This window comes from Xenopus laevis, chromosome 5S, assembly GCF_017654675.1.
Source record: "Xenopus laevis strain J_2021 chromosome 5S, Xenopus_laevis_v10.1, whole genome shotgun sequence".
Lineage (NCBI taxonomy): Eukaryota > Metazoa > Chordata > Amphibia > Anura > Pipidae > Xenopus > Xenopus laevis.
Window position 1 is genome coordinate 82,667,883 of NC_054380.1, and position 20,080 is coordinate 82,687,962.

General features: G+C 36.4%; 1 protein-coding gene across 4 annotated transcripts in view; it reads right to left on the bottom strand.

Annotated features, from left to right (window-relative positions):
- Positions 1–1,758: 1,758 nt before the first annotated feature.
- LOC121394257 (muscular LMNA-interacting protein-like) overlaps positions 1,759–20,080 on the bottom strand; it is a 131,846-nt gene continuing 113,524 nt past the window's right edge. For 2 of the 4 annotated variants that reach the window (XM_041564725.1, XM_041564728.1), the window contains one exon: positions 18,096–19,003. In XM_041564725.1, coding sequence (XP_041420659.1) covers positions 18,962–19,003 — 42 coding nt within the window. In that variant the 3' untranslated portion in view covers positions 18,096–18,961. Of the gene's footprint in view, positions 1,938–18,095; positions 19,004–20,080 lie in introns of those variants that run through there. The other 2 variants (XM_041564727.1, XM_041564726.1) reach the window with 2 other exon arrangements.

Here is a 20,080-nt window from a genome sequence, read left to right on the forward strand (position 1 = left end):
GCGCCTTATTAGTCATGATTACCCATTATCCATTTGCTAAGAATGTTTGGTGTTGAAAGGGCTAAACATGGGCCTATTTATCATTCCTCAAGAACTGTGGAAAAACGAAAGCAGACAATTGAGTTCTTAAATTCATTTTCTGGCACATCACGTCAATATGTAGTTGAAATTAATTAATATACAGAGATATAGATCTATTCAGTTAAAAGAACATGTGACAATGTTACCTAAAGACATGAAAAATATTTCAGGTTGACGTATACATTTATTTTTACAGCTAATTGAGTCCCACTGTCTATTTAACTAAGGCTGAAAGTACTTTTCCATACCATCTTTAAGACAGCACTATCATCGAAAACAGATCAAATCATAAAAAAACAGATAATCAAAAACAGATTTTGTGTATGGGGGCAAAAAATGTGTAATAAAAAAAAAAAAATATACATACATGTATGTATTACTGTATGCACCTGTATATACAACTATACAACTGTTTACAGGTATATAATAAGTTTATTGGACAAAAGCCTTTTAGCATTTTCTGTAGACTTTGTTTATGAAGTAAATACAAGTACAAGTATCTGGATCTGTTATCCAAATGCTTGAAAAACATTAATGTGGAAACTTCTATGACATGTTGACAAACCACTACAGCTTGTTTCTAGAAACCAATTTGATGTCCTAGTTCACCAAGGGTCAAAGTTGTGAGGCTAATCAGTCATTAATTGATGTTAATTAATTGTTGTTTCCCAGAATGCTTATACTGTATATTTTGCCAAAGACTTTTCCATCCCTTTGCCAAGAATGATTTCCTTTTTGTCTGATATCTGTATGTCCTTGCTACACAACATGAATAATTTGCAGGAGGATATTTTATGTGCTGCAGCTGGAATACTAATATTGCAGCAGCATAGGAGAAATTTGGAGAGAGTAAGACCTATTACCAACATCAGAAGGCCAAGAATTTTTCATGAAAGATTCACATTAGTGGATAATTTTTCTAATGAAGAAATTGTTGGAATGTTTCACTTGAGCCGTCAGGCGATTCTTGATCTATATGGTCATATAAGAGATGACCTTGAGCCCATGATGGCTAGAAGTCATGATGTGCCTGGCATGTGTAAGCTGCTATCAGTCTTATATTTTCTTTCTAATGGAAGCTTCCAGCACGTATATCACAAGTTATGGAAATTAGCCAACCACCCTTCTCCTGAATGTTTGAGGCTATTCTTAAACAAATCCATACCTTCCCAAATTCTATCCAAGACTGGCAACAGGTAATGCTAGGCTTCAATCAACTTGGTGGCATGCCCATCATCCTGGAGGCCATATATTGCACACATGTTGTTACTATTATAACACCCAGGGCAAATGAGGAATAATTTTGAAATAGAAAAAACACACATTCCCAAAATGTTTAGGTGTTATGTGACTCACAATTAAGAATCATGAGTGTTAGTTCAGGCTTTCCAGGTATCTGTCATGATTCTTAAATCTTACAGCAATCAGGCCTCAGTCAAAAATTTGTGTCTGGACATATGCTTGAGGGATGGCTTGGGGGTAAGTTGTTCTTGTGTTAATAACCAAAAAATAACATAATATTGTTTGTGTATGTGTGTATATATTATAAACCTTAAGGAATAATGCAAACGCATGTATGAAATGATTTTGCAACAAAAACTTTAAAAATTTTTGTTGGTCTTTAGTTATTTTAACACCACTAGACATTACATTTCCCTTTTCTAAGATTTTCAGGGAGTGCAGGATATGGTAGTCAGCCATGGATGCTCATCCTACTCTTTAATCCTCAAAACCAGGTAGAGTTGCGTTACAACGTTTCCCACATGAAAACCTGTTGTGTCATTGAATGTACATTTGGTGTTCTGAAATCCAGATTTTGCTGTCTTGACAAGTCTGGTGGCTTCTTATTATATGATCTGGAAAAGATGGACAGTATGATAATTGTATATTGCATCTTGATAACATTTCATTAAAAACATTGAATGCCACTGGAGATTGCAGAAGATCTTATGGCAGAAATTCCAAATTGGCACAGATGGGGATTCCCCTGAAGCTGGAAGTCATGTGAGAGCACAACTAATTGCCTCACTTACAGGGCAGTAGTAAGTTTTACTAAATATCAGTAACTTCACTTAAAATATCTAAAAAATGTTTTTCCTTCATTACAAACCATTCATCTTTTTAGGACCTTCAAATGTAATTTGTTAATTACACAATCTGTTTGGGTTAAAGTTTGGGTTAGGAAGATTGTTGGGTTTTGCTTCACTTGAATCACCATTTGTGTTTGGTTACCGTAAAAAATAAGGATTTCTTTGTTGGTGTAGTTGTTCCTGCTTCAGTATATGGTTTTGATCCACAATGAACTGATTCTGATGTTTAAAGGAAAACTATACCCCCTGCCCAATGTAGGTCTCTATAAAGAGATATTAGACAAAACAGCTCATACCCTGCTTCATGTAAATAAACAATTTTAATAATAATATACTTTTTAACTAGTATGTGCCATTGGGTTATCCTAAATAGAAAATTGCCTTAAGGGCTGCCCCTGGGATCCTAGGATTCACAGTGCACACTAACATTGTTAAAAATTGTTAACTATGGCACCAGGGAAACATATATTTGCAATGGTAATACAAAAAGGCACAGACATGAAAACATTAGTAAATTATAAGCTAGAAACAGATATTTCAAGACATCAAAAGCAAAATGTATCTGGTAGTAATTATGTTAACATTAAGGGGCCCATTCACTAAGTACGAGTGAAGGAATAGAGGAAAAATAGTTCGAATTTCGAATGTTTTTTTTGGCTACTTCGACCATCGAATTGGCTACTTCGACCTTCGGCTACGACTTTCGACTTCAAATCGAACGATTCGAACTAAAAATCATTCATCTATTCGACTATTCGATAATCAAAGTACTGTCTCTTTCAAAATTTCTTCGACCCCCTAGTTCGCCACCTAAAACCTACCGAGGCCAATGTTAGCCTATCAGGAAGTTCCCCATAGGCTTGCTAACAATTTTCTGATCGAAGGAAAATCCTTCGATCGATGGATTAAAATCCTTCGAATGGTTAGATTCAAAGGATTTAATCGTTCGATCGAACGATTATTCCTTCGATCGTTCGATCGAACGAATTGCGCAAAATCCTTCGACTTCGATATTCAAAAGATTTTAAGTCGGCAGTCAAATATCGAGGGTTAATTAACCCTCGATATTCGACCCTTGATACATCTGCCCCTAAAACTTTAGAAATTTTCAACTTGTAAATTCAATGAAATAGAGAGATAGCAATACGTATAAATTTTCCTGATATATAAATAGCATTAATGAAAAATGAATGCGACCATGCAGTGGCGTAACTAGATATTACTAGGCCCCACAGCAAATTATTTTTCAGGCCCCCAAAATGTTTAGAGGTTGACTTGTTTCTCCAATATTTATTGAAATTGTACATGAATTAGGGCCTCGTGGGGCCCCTATACCTCCTGGGCCCCCCTGCAGCCGCAGGGTCTGCTTCCTCTATAGTTACGCCCCTGCGACCATGTGACCACACAATGTTCAAGATTAGGTAATTACAAGTTTTGTATGTAGATGCTATGGTACATGTACCATAGCAACATCACGGTACTTTTAACTGATCTCAGGCAATATGTTAAGGGGTGGTAATTTAGAGAAATATGTGATGCTTGAAAATCAGGGGGCTTAATCTAAATATTAGAAACATAGCAGATGTTCCATACACCAACCTTTTACTATCAGCCAAATGTTTCTGGCAAGTCTTGATGGCTCGATTTTGACATCCCACAGCATTCACCGCAGATTGTATTTCAGACTCTTTTTTGAGCCACGGAGGTGCGCTAGGAATCCTTCCTAAAAAGTTTGGCCCAGTGCTTGACAACATTATATACTAATTCACTGTTTTCTGCAAAAGAAAAGGAAACACCCCTAATAGGCCTTTTCAGAAAAATCAGGTTAATTATCACTAAGGGGTATTGGAGAAGAACGTGCTGCTGAACTTGGACCCTCAACAGGGTCAGAGGTAGGATTAAAATCTGAAGAATAAAGAGTGCTTGAGTTTACATTACTAGTCAAAAAAGAAGAGTGCCGCGTGCAGTAGGACAATAGAGGATCTGTGTCTTCCTTTATGTTCCCTTGACATTTGGAGAAAATAGTAAAAAGTCTTCCACCAAGTTAAGCAGCATCACAAAGAAAACTCTCCGTCTGACTTTTATATACCTATTAATTTTAAATTGACGCTAGCGAAGTTTCCTACCAAGGAGGATATGGTAGCGAAAAAAAGTTAAACTTTGCTGACGAAAGTACGCCAGCCTTCTTTTGCTGATACAGAAATACATGTTGAATACACAGTCATATTGAATGTCTAAAATAGTTGCACGAAGTATGGCCAAGCTTTCCAAAGTGAAAACTCTAAACTAAGTAAATGTGCCCCTTGGTGCTACTCATTGCCTTATAAAATTATTCAGACCCTTGACCAATTTTCTCATTTAAGCAATATCAGATGCCACACTTGCACATGATGCTCCTTAGAGTATTTGTAACACTGTTTTGTGAAAAAACAAACTGTGCTATTTGTGGAAGTATTCAGTATATACCAGATTTTGCACTGTATTCTACAGTGATTTTGTTTATTCCATTATGTAAGTGTATTTGCTCCAGGTTTTTTAGGTACATGTATGGGACCTGTTATCCAGAATGCTCAGGACCTGGCACTTTCCTGATTATGGATCTTTTGATAATTTGGATCTTCATACATTACGGGGCCAATTCACCAAGCTCGAGTGAAGGATTCGAAGTAAAAAAACTTCGAATTTCTAAGTATTTTTTTGGCTACTTCAACCATCGAATGGGCTACTTCGACCTTTGACTACGATTTCGAATCGAAGGATTCAAACTAAAAATCGTTCGACTATTCGACCATTCGATAGTCGAAGTACTGTCTCTTTAAGAAAAAACTTCGACCCCCTAGTTCGCCATCTAAAACCTACCAAACCCAATGTTAGCCTAGGTCCCCATAGGCTTGCCTACGTTTTTTTGGTCGAAGGATATTCCTTCGATCGTTGGATTAAAATCCTTCGAAACGTTTGATTCTAAGGATTTAACCGTTCGATCGAAGGATTATTCCTTCGATCGTTCGATCGAGGTATTTGCGCTAAAATCCTTTGACTTCGATATTCGAAGTCTAGGATTTTAATTCCCAGTCGAATATCGAGGGTTAATTAACCCTCAATATTCGACCCTTTGGTGAATTTGCCCCATAGTATGAGATTTATTATGTGGTGTAAAACATGGTGCAATAATTTGACACACATTGCCAGGCATCACTGTGTAAAAGCAAAAAATAGGGTTGGTGATCTGTACACAACAATGAATATATTCATATGTACAATTCCTTCTGGTTGCTCTGTACGGCACGTTAGTTGAATAAACAAAACATCAAAAAGTAGAAAGGAAAAGGAACTACAGCAGATTACTGCAAAACCTTTAGTCCAGATTGTTGTAACACAACATGTTTCAGATCAGTACCCTTTATCAAGTGTACATGGACCATAACCATGTGTTTCTATTTAAAGCAAAATTGACCTTTAACCCACTAAGTCCAAAGCATTCTGGGTAACCAATTAAGGTAAGAGCCAATCAAGCTCAAAGTATCGAAGTTAAATGATTAAGCAATAAAATGGAAGTAAACCCATGTCCACATTGTGGTATAGCCAAAGTGTTCTATGTTGCAAAACAAAAACAAAGTGTCATATATTTACAAAACATCAGGTGATAATCCATAAAAAAACATCAAGTGATAATACATAGAACCAACAGTAAAAGACTCATTTTTATGCGTAAGAGTTCATCATACGATAATCCAGAATATCCAGAAAGTGTGGCCAAAATATCCAAAGCTGTATCCAAATAAAGTCTTTCACAGTCTTTATAAGATACATAAACCATTGCTGGCTGCATATCACTACATACAGTATAATGAAACAATGTGACAGTTATCAAACCTGAGGCTAGTTCCAACACACCCACATACTGTGTCACCTAACCGGACCTAGCCCCCAAATGCCTTTCTCTCCCTCTTAAACTTCTCCTTGCATTTTCTTTTCAATTTTTGGCTGCCCATACTGCAGCCCCCCATGCCCCCGATTGCGCTGCGACAACACAACTGTCATTATACCTTCTGTCCCCTTATTCCTCGTGCCACCAGGGCAGGAGGGTGAGGAGCTGTCTCTACATTCAGGTAAAAATAGCTGCCCCTTCTCTCTGGCCCAGACCTCTTATACCCTATGTTCCTCCCCCCTCCTATACTCTGCCAACTACAACTACAAAGTTTTTTTTAACAGGAATCACACTTCTAGAGGCTACTGCAAAAAAACCTAACCTTATTAGATGATAGGAAACTGCCCCTAAAGGCCTATCCTAGATAAAGAAACCTAAACATGTCATGCAAGGTAGAAAAATTGTGAAGGATTAACTGAAATATAAGGCATTATACAAACTTGTAAATAATAACCATGCTAACAAAATATTTTTACAAATTTTAAGAGCCAGCACAATAAAGAAATGTTTTGGTCTTTTAATGTTGGATCTATGTATTATCATTTTATGTTTGGTTTATGGATTATTACCTGATGTTTTGTAAATATATGACACTTTTCAACATAGGACACTGTAGCTTTTCCACAATGTGAACATGTGTTTACTTCCATTTTGTTGCTTAATAGTCTACCCAGAATGCTTTGGACTTAATGGGTTAAAGTCAGTTTTGCTTTAAATAGAAACACATCACATAGTTATGGTCCTTGTACACTTGATAAAGGGTTCTGACCCAAAACATTAAGGGGCAAATTCACTATGCGCCGAAGCGCCTAACACTAGCGTCAATTCGCTAGCGTTGGTCATTTTCGTTATTTCGCAAATTCACTAACGAACGCTGGCGTAAATTCACTAGTGTTACTTCGCACCCTTATCCCTGGCGAATTTGCGCAACGGACGTAACTACACAAATTCACTAACGCGCGCAGTGTACTGAACGCTACCTTTTACGCTAGACTTCCTTCGCCACCTCAGACCAGGTGAAGCGCAATAGAGTAGATAGGGATTGCTTCAAAAAAAGTTCAAATTTTTTTCTAAGTCACAAAAAACGCTGGCATTTTTTCTATATTATGGGTGATAGACTGAAAAAGATCGAAACATTTTTTGGGGCTCCCCTCCGTCCCCCCTACATTTCCTAACTCATGGCAACTTAACTATACAGTGGGCACATGTGTAGGGCAAAAAAAAAATTTATTTGATGTTTTGAAGGTTTCCCAGGCATTTGTAGTGATTGTACGTATTCCTCCATTGAAATTTGAATTTGGCGGCGTATGCAAATTAACCATCGCTAGCGTAACTTCGCTTCTCTTAGCAAATCAACGCTAGCGCAACTTCGCAACCTTACGCTACCCCTGAGCGCAACTTCGGATTTTAGTGAATTTGCGGAGCGCTGGCGAAACTACGCCTGGCGAAGTGTGGCGAAGTGCGGCGAAGTTACGCCTGGCGCAACTACGAATCTTAGTGAATTTGCCCCTTAGTGTTGCCACAACCTGGATTAAATCTTTTGCAGTAATCTGCTGGATTTCCTTTTTCTTTCTACTTTTTGATGTTTTGTTTATTCACCATGTAAAAAAACTGCATAAAAATTAAGTAATATTTTCATGCACTTTTTCTGTGAGCAACTTCCGCTTACTTGTTTGGCATTCGCACATCGTAAAATATAACGCACCTTGATAAATTCACCATTAACTGAATATTACACATTTTTTACACCATTTTTTCAGTGAATTTTGTTTTACATAGCATAATAAATAGACCCCTAAGTCTACTAGAATCATGTAAATATTGAATAAACTCAATAGGCTGGTTTTGCTTCCAATAAGGAATAATTATATCTTAGTTTGGATCAAGTACAAGGTAGTGTTTTATTATTACAGAGAAAAAAGAAAACATATTTAAAAATTTAGATTATTTGGCTAAAATGGAGAGAAGGTCTGTCCATAATCTGGTGCTTTCTGGATAATGGGTTTCCAGATAATGGATCCCTCTACAGATACTTTGGATAATCATTGTGTACCTTCATTTTTAAAAGAGTTACAAATTCTCAATTGGTTTGAGATATGGGCTATGACTAGGCCATTATAGGAAAGGTCCAGCAATTGCACAGAGGAAAGTTTTGTGCAGAAACTATTGTTGGATTTTGTAAGCATACTGTTCAAAAAGTATATGTCAAAAAAGTAGTAGGTAGCACCATCCATTGGTAGAGAAATACATACAAATTAGTGTTGTGCAGGGTCACATAGTATATGGAATAGAAATAAAGAAGAAAAAAGTATGTCCCATAGCATTGCACCTTTCCACTATTTCTGTCTGGAATCCCATTGTAATGAAAAAAAAAATTTAACTTTTACATCTAAAAAATTATATATACCAAAAATATGTATATTAAAAGAAAGGTTAGGAGAGGAAGCTGTGCAGACACGAAGTCAACATCTTATAAATGGTATATAAGAGGTGAGATTGTAGTTTCAGTTTTAATCACACTAATAAATGTTCCCAAACATCATTCACATCTACAATGCTGGTGAAACTTAGTATTCGAGTGGAGCTGGTGGTATATAGGGCGGTATTAGCGCACTAATAATAGCCAAAGCGTGCTTGCCCTTTAGCAGTAAAAGAGTCACGGCACAAAGAGTGGCATGGATGTGAAGGGTGATATTATTAGGTCAATTCCTCCTCACTGTAACCTTGCTTGAATCTCCGCAAATGACGGTTATGGTCATTTGCGCATACACATAACCTAAGATGCTACAGGACACTATACTAAGTCAATTCCTCCTCACTGTTACCTTGCTTGAATCTCCGCAAATGACGGTTATGGTCATTTGCACATACACATAACCCGACTAAGACGCTACAGGACACTATAGGATACTATATTAGAGCAACTTATAAGTATAGCACAGGCTGAGCCGAGGTGCATAATGATGTTCTGAAATTATGGGGATCTACTACGGGCATCTTAAGTCAGAGAGTTGGGTTGTTAATGCTGAATGGCAAACACACTTGGGCTATTATTAGTGCGCTAATAAAGCCCTATATACCACCAGCTCCGCTCGAATACTAAGTTTCACCAGCATTGTAGATGTGAATGAAGTTTGGGAACAGTTATTACTGTGATTAGAACTCAAACTACAATCTCACCTCTTATATACCATTGATAAGCTGTTGACTTCGTGTCTGCACAGCTTCCTCTCCTAAACTTTCTTTTAATGTATAATGTATATACCTTTTTGGTATATAAAATTACATATAATTTTTTAGATGGTCATAAGTAAAAGTTAAGTTTTATTTTCATTACAATGGGATTCCAGACGGAAATAGTGGGAAGGTGCAATGCCGTGGGTAAAAATACAACTTCTTAACCTCCTCTGTTAGTGATACTGATTAATCAGTATTAATTATTGATAGGAAGTATTCAATTTTATTGTAAAGTTTTCTGTTATGACATTGATACTGTAGAGGCTCCTAGGGTTGTGTATGTGTCTTTCATCTGTCACATTCTTCCTCAAGCTTGGTCCTTTAAAGCTTTTAATGCCTTTAAGGCTCTTAAGGTGTATTTGTTTCATCACAGTTTAACAAAATATGGACAAGGAGTAAAGTGTATTAAGCTATAAGTGTTATCAGTAGAAAGCAAAGCCATTTTTTGGCATGAAGTCGAAATTAAGAAGGAGTAAAATGCATTTTCATATTTGGTTCATAAAGCTTACATTTTCAAACCTTTTCTTCCTTGACATTAATGCTTTGATATGTTGTGTTGTGCTACACTATGTCATAGAGGAATATGTTTCTTCTTCTTCTGTAGTACATTGCTTAGACTTCTACTCCGGTGGTGGTTCATATCAGTGAAGTGGCTGGTAGTATCCTCTCATGCAGCCCCTAAACTACACTGAAGGTCACAGAAAAGGAAATTAAAAACAAACACTAATTTGTCAGTATCCATTAAGTCACCTCTGAAACTCTTAAAGTTTCTGATTAATCAATGCGGGAGCAAAACTACTCGAAATCTATTTTCAGGGATCAATAACAAGATCAATATAAGTAGTACTGGGAGGTTGACAAATCCTAAAGAGTGTAGTACTTTGATAATGTAGGCTTTTAATATAGCATACGTAAAAATACACTTTATTAACTTAAAGCCTGGCTCTGGATAGATGGCCTGTTCAAATAAACCTTACATCTCTATGCTCCAGGATAATCTCCCTTTATAAGGGGATAAACCATATTAAATATATATGTAAGGGTAATTATTGGATTAACGTATTTATTATCCCTCATATAGATAGCAGCAAATTGTTCAGATTTTATGTTTATATCCCAGCCCCAGTAGAGTTACTAATTGTAAATGTTATCACAGCCAACAAGACTGCCTGTGCACATTTTGAAGTGTGGGGATTACCTGCAGGAAGCACTCGATAGTCTCATCAAATTCGGCGCTGTTCCAGGACACGATTAGCAGACTACAGCATCAGTGCAAAAGGTAGGCTTTATTTCAACACACACATGGTTGGGATATACAGCGGTGGGTGTGCAGGGCTGATTGACTTACGCGTTTCTTGCCGGATCTCCCGGCACTTCCTCAGAGTCATTAAACATCACATGACTCAAGACTTAAATAGCTAGTGTGTTAGAGGTACAGGTGCATTTAAATTGTCAAAGTGATTAGTATTCTTATCTAAAAACATTACTATAAAAAGTGCATGTTGCTCTTGTGTATTTATATAATATCTTAAAACAAACAGCAGTTTAAATATAAAGCATGAGATATTGTGTTAATATTATAATGTACGTAATTGAATAAATGTGGCAAAAAATGTGAAAACAGTTATTATTAAATTATTTTCAGGTAAATAAAAAATATTATGAAGCATCTATATTCTTCCTATCACCTTATCCAGATCACAATATTATAGTAAACCGTATATTTATTGTTATAATTAAAAAACATTAAATGCACTTAAACATAACTATAAAAGCAAATATATTTCCTACGAGGGCTGAGTATATTACTATGTTGTATAAAGTTACATTTCTTTGTATATATTCATGTATCTATTTAATCTATTTATTCACTGTCACTTTTATCAGCAAAAGGAAACATTTGTAACTTCTTAACTGTTATTTAGTACTTAAAGTCATTGTTAGAGCAAGAAACTTATATTTGAAGATCTTTTATATTTTTCTACTTTAATAGACATCATTTTGTATATATCTGGTTATATTTTTATATAGATTCACTTTCATTGAATCTATATAAAAATATAACCAGATATATACAAAATGATGTCTATTAAAGTAGAAAAATATAAAAGATCTTCAAATATAAGTTTCTTGCTCTAACAATGACTTTGCCTGGCGAATAAATTCGCCCATCACTAGTTCAGTGGTATTAATAAAGAAAGGGTGCCAGTGGTTCTTAAAGGGAATCTGTCGTCATTTTAAACTTTTTTTTTTTTTTGCATTTTTATAAAAAAACACACATCCATAAACACTGTCTGGCAAATAAAATGTTAATCCACAAATCCATACATAAGTTATTTTAGTTTGTATTTTGTCATGGGGGCTTCCATTTCTGCTCATTATACATTCATCCTGTGCTGCTCTAACAGCAGGCGCAGCATTACCTGTGTGCTTGGAGGCAGCCACTCTGTAATGAAAAGCCAGGTCGCACTACGACATGAGAATCTAGCTGTACACTCCCCCTCCCCTCTCTGCCCATGCGTGTGATGTTTGGAGGAGAGAGGTCACATGGTTTGCAGGGAAGCAATTACTTTCACTTTCCTAAGTCCTGCTCTACAGCTGCACTAGCAGCCCCTCCTCCCACAGACACTATCAAAGCTCCTGCTGTTCTGTAAGTTTGTTCTCTGCATTCCTTTGGAGGGGGGAACTTTCTCTCCTTGCTGCCTTCCTAGTTTGTTTTACTGGTTACTAGATGAGGTAAAGGAGCTGTGAGTTCCCTCTGCTATCCACCTCACACACACCTTGTTCCTTTCCTGCCTGCAATACTTCTTTTTACATTAACTACTTACTGCCTCCTTTCTCCTGAGCTATTTTAACCCTTCCTAGACTTCCTCTTAATTTTTCCTGGTTTTCAAGTATGTCCTCCTTATTTTATCCTTTTTTCTATTCCCCGTCATCAGTCCTGGGAGTGAACTCCTGTGTTTCTGCCATTCATTTTTGTGTAAACAAATATAAATAAACTATCTATATAAAATATTTTTTATAGTGCCCAAAATGAATTGTGTGTGTATATATATATATATATATATATATATATTTATTTATTTTTGAAACGTAAGTGGGGGCAGTGATCACAGGACTATATTATTATTTATATGTTTGTATGCAGGATTTCAGTCCTTCTGAAGTGGTGTCAGTGGGAGCTTATCTTGATTCCTGCCTATTGTTCAATTGACAGGCTCAGCAGACAAGGCTCTATTTACATTACAGCAGCTTGTAGGAGGGAGGGGTAATGACATCACTCCAACTTGCAGTGCAGCAGTAAAGTGTGACTGAAGTTTCGCAGAGGACAAATCACATGACCTGAGGGCAGCTGGGAAATGTCAAAATGTCTAGCCCCATAGCAAATTTTAAAATTAGATATAAAAAAATCCATTTCTTGTTTTGAAAAACGGATTTCAATGCAGGATTCTGCTGTAGTAGCACTATTAACTGATACATTTTGTAAAAAACATGTTTTTCCACGACAGTATCCCTTTAACCATAGAAGTGATTTATTAATGAAAGTCCACATGGATTATTGGAGCAATCATACAAATAGTCACTGAAAAGTAGTCAATATATACAATAGCAGAATCTTCCCTCTAATTAGGCTGGAATGGGGAATATCAGTCAACCCAGAGTTTCTCCTGTTTCCTCTGAGGATACTTATTATGGGATACCCAGGGGGATCTCTCTAATTGTTCCCTAAGTAAGCCAGAATGACCTTGGGACAGTGCCGGGCCAAGGCGGGCAGGCGCTCGAGGCAGCCTGGCCCGGCAAAGCGGCCAATACTCGAGTGCGCATGTGAGAAAAGACACAAGTGCGCATGCGCGAAAAAATATGAGTGCGCATGCGCACTTTAGTTTTTCACGCATGCGCACTAGTATTTTTCGCGCAAACGCGCACGTCGGCCAGAGCAGGGACCAAACTAGGGGATAGCAGAGGCAGAGAAGGTGCGTGCCTGGCGCACCTCCAGCTTTGCCCCCTAGGCACTGCCTTGGGATCTAATCCCTTCTATCACTTCTTGGTGGAGCCCAAAGCTGCTCAATGTAGGTAACCCTTCGCCTGGCTGGCTCTCCTATTACAATATCTAACTACTCCTCACTAGTCCTGACTAAGGAGGGCTCCACAGATGACTCAAATTTACTTAGAAGTCACTGCCAGAAGCTTCTGGCAAAAAAACCCTTTTATATAAGAGCACACTGCCATCTAGTGGCAAAACTTTGGATAGCTATGAGTCATACTGGGACCCAGGAAATGGGGAATTAATCCCTTACTTAGAGTAAGCATCCCCTTTGGGCACAATCATGGGTTAAAGCAAAGTAAATGGGGATGCATTTACCAGTCCCCTATGAATGCATATCCTGGATCAAGCACTTACACTGAAGCAGTAGACTAAAATTTACACGTGTCTATGGGCAGAGGCATTCTAGAGAATATCCCAATATAGGTCAACTTTACTACATATGTAACTATCAGCTATGTGTTAGCATACACAAACTAGAGCGCCGAATGACTACCATAGGTGCTTACTTGATTAAAGTTGCCAATCAACTACATTCAAGCAATTTAAAACCTATAAGGGTAATATAATATAATGTATTTGCCTACATCTAATGACCCATAGCAACCAGATATATATCAATCAGATGTTTGCTTTTGAACACATGGTCAGTAAATACTATCTGTGACAAGTAGCATACTTATAAGAGAAATGAAAAGATCTGAGCTGATAAGGTGAGGAAGTTAAAAGCTGCTGGAAGCAACTGGTTTGTAGCAAGCTGCAATTAGATGTATACGAGGAATGCTTGCTTTTAAGTACATGGGCAGTGCGCTATTTAAGACAAGACTGTTTTACTAAGGTAATTTTTCTTCCTTGCTCTTTACCAGTATAGAGACATATATTGAGTAATAAATAATGAATTAATGTTTTCAGCACTATTGGATTAAATTCTTTTATTTGTCACCTTCAAATGTAACCTGCAGTCAGGGAACACAAATTTAGGATGGCGCTGCCATTACCTTGCTTACAGGAAGATTTCTAATGAAACATCAGTTTGCAGGCCAATCACAGAGTGCTTACAAATTCATTACACCGTTTCAAGAGCTTACAAAGCTCATCCCACTGTGATGCTGTTTTTCTTTTCTGAAGAGAACTCTTTACCCCTCTAGCAAAAGTTATTTTGCAGGGAATACATATCTGTCACAGTATTAGATTATTTTATTACCTTTTACTTGTTCCATTTAAAAACACTACTCTTCCACATGGATCAATATCCTACAGGGTACTGAAGGGTAACATCTGCAAGTCTATATCATGCTCTGTCATTTTATCTCCCTGAGGCTACTTTAACTACCATTGGACAACTTTGCTCCTGGGCAGTAACCCATGACAACTAAATTTCAACTTTCATCATTCTTCATGTAGCTGGCTGAGCTAATCTAATCACTAGCTGCTAAGGATTAGTGCCCACGTACACATTTGTCCAGTGTTAGTAAATGAGCCTGGGGCTCTGTACATGTGCATCAATAATAAATAAGTGTCTTTATTTTCAATTTTCCAATATACAGAAACAAAAGGGGGTTTAAGCAACTATGTTGGTTTTGTTCAGGGCAAGTAATAATACTGACTTATACAGTTTATCATCAATATATTACATGTGCTGACTACAGAGGCTGATAAAAATATATTAAATGCATAACTGTTACCATTTTTATTCATTAAGTCACTTCCAATTAAGTTTATTTACTGTGTATAAACGAGTTGTTCAGTTTCATTTTGCTTTGATGAACTGGCTCGTCAAACCTGGCACATTTTCATGTTATGCACTTTAATAAAAATCTACAGGGCATAATGTATTAAAGGGCAAACTGGCAAAATGTCTTTTAATTGGCTAAAAGTACTCACTTTATCTGACTTTCATCTATTAAGCTGTAAATATATGTATTTTTGGCAAATATATGCCGGTGCCTTTTATTTTATTTAAAAGAAGATTTTGGGGAGGGGAATAGTGCTTTTGGGAGACCCACCCTGTATAGAGGAGCAGAGGGTTGGATAAGCAAAGTACAACCCACCCTCTATGCTGTGGCCAGTAGGTTAATGAATGATTAAAACCCTTCATCCTTTCCATGTGATGATTTTGAGGGTAAAAATTGACCTACCTATCTAACCATTCATTCACTGTCTCTTATGTTAATGAAGCCTAATCTCCAGTTCCACTTAATATAGGGGTGCCACAAGGCTCTGTACTTGGACCGTTGTTCACCCTGTACACTCTGTGAAATCTCCTGTGCTCATTTGGCTTTACTTATCATCTGTATGCTGATGATACCCAAATATAAATCTGCCTCCTAGCAATCTCTAGCTGGATGAACCAGCGCCACCTCAAACTCAACTTAAGAAACTGAACTAATCATCCTTTCTGGGAGTAATCTTTGACTCATCCCTCGCTTTCTCTGGTCATATTAACACCATTGTCAAAACTTGTCATTTTTTCTTATGCAATATTGCCAAAATCCGTTCCTTTTCTTGCACCTGCTACGGCCAAGGCTCTCATGAATTCTCTTGTCCTATCCAGACTGTCTGTAATAAACACTGCTGCCGGGATTCTCTGAATCCCCCGCTCCTCTCCGATTTGTTGCACCCCCAATACTACTGTTGTTTTCTGTATCAAACCCTTCTGTCTTGCTGCTCCTTTTATTTGGAATGCCATTCCTGAATTTCTCTGAAAAGACTCCTCCCTCATAGCTGCAAATTCACTAAAGGAGCGAAATGGCCATTGCTTGCGAGAATTGGCCAGAAATCCAATCCGCAGGGACATCACCAATTTATTAACAGGCGTAGAGGGCAATTCGCTAGCGAAAGATTATATAGCTAATGAAGTTTTGCGTCCTTTCACCAGGCGAATTCTCGGTTAGGCAGACTATCATTACTCCTTCACCACATTATACCTGGCGAACTGATAAGATGAAGTTATCCTCCTCAGTCTTATGTCAGTGACATCATATCTCGTATCCTGAAAAGTTATAAAAATGAAAAAATGCTGGCGGGATTTTGATTAATAGTTGTAGGACATTAGTGGATCTCTTTTTTTTTTATTTTCCTTCCTTGGACATTTTAAATAATAAGTGGCCACTTCAATCATTTGTACCATCACTAATATATGACCTATATGTGAACCTATATGACCTAAGTGTGAACGAAGTTTCGCTAGGCAGAAATAAACGTTGGTGAAAGTTCGCTATGAAATGCTCGTGCTGATGAATTTACATTAGCAAAATTTTGCCAGTGTTTAGCTCGCGAGACGCAACTTTGCATTTTGATGAATTAGTGTATGCGCTGCGAATTAAAATCTGAAAAAGCGGCCCAAAGTATGGCAAAGCCTTCTGAGGCTAAAATGCACCCACTGTAACCTACAGCACATAACATCCCTCCAATCTGTGTCTGTACGTTACCCTCCCATTTAGACTGTAAGCTCTGTAGGGCAGGGACCCCCATCCCTTTGTCTCCTTGACAATAAGCACTTAATATGTTTTGTAACTATGTATACTTTATATTTATGTATATTGATTTTGTTGTACTTATTTTTACTTATTATTGCAATGACCTCCTGTTTCTTCTACTAATTTATTGTCCTGCTGTACAGTGCTTTGTCCTCAAGGAGCACTATACAAATATATATATATATATATATATATATATATATATATATATATATATATATATATATATATATATATATATATATATATATATATATATAATATCAAAACAGGGGGGTTGTGGGAGCACTCTAAAGGCTTTAAAGTATATATATAAGTATAATAAATGCTATTGCATATGTACCCAAAACAGGGGTTATTTTGTTACAAAGTTATGATCATAAAATTGATATATATTGATATATATATATATACATACCTTTACATGGTAAATGGTGGGGAGTAGTGAATAGGGATTTATCTGTTATCCCCAAGTATGCTGGGTAGAATTTACTCACCGCACATAGTGGTGGGGTGGGAATTTATGTGTACTTATACCCCAACAGTTTAAACCCACAGGGATGATTCCTATAAAATATAGTGCCCTAGGCATACCTAGGTTCACCCACCCTCTGCTCCTATCCCCCCACACATTAAATTATTCCCTGGGATAAATAAAGATAAGAAGGAATGACCTGCCCAATATAGGGATTATTGATCTATAGGTAGAGACCTAAAGATTGCTCTCCATACTTTTTAGGTTGGGTCACCATGATCCTACTGAATACTGGCCTAATAAATACAGTGCACTGTTTATATGTCTGTATATGTTAATATATAACATTTCCTTGTTTCATTTTTAAGTCTAGTAGGTAACTGAGAAAAGAAACTGTCTTTACTTAATTCTATTATTGATGTATAAATACATGTATTCACAATCCACAGAAAAGTCTCACGACAGATTGATTACACAGCACAATACAAACAAATCTATAAAATGTTTTATATTTCCACCTTTGTTTTTTCATACTAAATATGGATTTAGATAATTTGTGCTAGCTTTATTTCATTCAGTGATACTCTTGTTTTAAGAGTTTGAGAAGCTTAGCCATAGTGAATAATTTAAAGAGAACAGATGTTCATGTTTAGTATTTGCTGTCAACAAATTAGTTTGATTTGCATCTCTTTTAATGATGTGAGAGAAATTAATCATGTTATTTTTTTTTATTACAAACAATATTCTGCATATCAAGAACTGGTATTATGCATGTCCATTTAATTAAAAATAGTTGTAACACTTACACACTGTATATTGTTCTGCATATCAACCAAAATACTGTTCTCTGTTACACAACAAAGTAATTTTATGGCAGATACAGACAACCAAGTAAGAAGCAGTTAAATAATACAGTTTTAAACAAAGGAAGAAAATTATACCTTATGGTAGTGTTTCCTAAATTAAAATAATTCCCACTTGTTGCTCAGCTATAATTCCCATCATTGACATCCAACCACCATATACTGTATGTCTAATTTGTCTTGCACATTAGGTGATATTTTTAAACATTTTGTAATGAACTTCGTTTTAACTCTGATGGGCTCATTTAGTAGCCAATCTCAAAGACTGATCACCATCAGTTGAGCACACTTCAGCTCTTACTGGTTCTCAGGTTAATTAGCCGTCTCCCCTTTGCTGAAATAGTACAAGAGATAAAGCTATTAATTCACAATAAAATGTATTAGAACAGGACAGGACATGTGAAATTGTACTGAAACTCTAATAATAAAAATAGTAAGACATCCTACCATTTAAAGATCATTTATGTATAATTAATTACTATATTAGAACACTGATGGTCTTTAATGGGATTATCTGAAGTTCTACAGATATTACAAATTTTAGTTAAAAACAATTTTCCAAAATGTGCAGGCACTATCCATCATGTCCTTAATACAAAGGATCTAAACTCCTTAAAAAACAATTATGGCAGGAAATATCATTTCGATACTATGTACAGTTCCTTGGCAATAATTATATAAGTTAGAATAGACTAATCTTTAGTACATTGTATTTCTTGTAATAGGAAAGCATTTCTTAATGGAAACAATATTTATAGGGAAACTATAAATCTGTATTTTGATGTGTCCTCTTCTTGATTCTTGCCTGTAAATAATGCGAGTTGAAATTGAAATTAGCATGAATTCAAAATGTGCATGTATTTTTCCAATCAAATGCATTAGGATAATATTGTCACAACTAAATATTCCAGTGCTAATATGATGTGATGTACCATGCCTGTATTGTAGTGTTGCACAATAAAGAAGGGCTGAAAGATGGAATGGTCTGTAAACTTTACAGTCCTTGAAAATAAAATGCTCAGGACAAAAAAGAAAGAAATTGTAAGGTACTTAAATAGCTACTATGTATTAATGACCTCTGTAATACAGGGACATCTAGATGAACCTAGATGAATTTTTATCAACTAGCAGCTACCCAATTATGGGTTAACTTTAACTTTAGGGTAATCCATTTGACATCACCAACACAGGATATTGTATCATTGCTGAGACTGAATTGTTTTTAGTCTATGTTTTTACATGTCATCATGTTTTGGCTTCTTACTGCACAGGTTATAAGCATGCTTATAATTTTGTTTTTATTTTGGTGGTCATGTCCATTATGCACCAGACCTCACTTCAATCCCTTTATTTTGTTTTTTATTTTTGTAAATATATATAAAAACAAAAGAAGGCTATAGTAACAGATAAGAAAGGATGTGAGCCTGTGAGGCAACTTGGTGCTACATTGGGCAGCACAAATGATGCATATTTTTCACACCGTCAATTTACATTAATGCCGGTAGTGTTGTGTTGCCCTGTGTCTGTGATGGTATGAAGGTGTTCAGAGTAACTGTGTCTTTCTAATAAGAGGCTTCCTCCTTTGTTCTCAATTGCAAGGGGTTTCATACAGGCAGTTTTATTTAGCATTAAAGCAAGAGAAATGAGTGATCTGAGTGATCAAAATCAAAAAGATTCCATATTCTGGCAGCTGAAATAAAAGCAGCTGAAATGTATCATAAAAACACAGAAGATCTTTTTCTTAAAAGCTGAGCACATTTAAAAGCCACTTCATTTCGAAAATGCATTCTGGCTTTGTATTCAGTACAAAAGACCAAACATAAATACATATATATAGAATTGCATCAAAATCCACTGTAGATATTTAGGTACGTAACCTGAG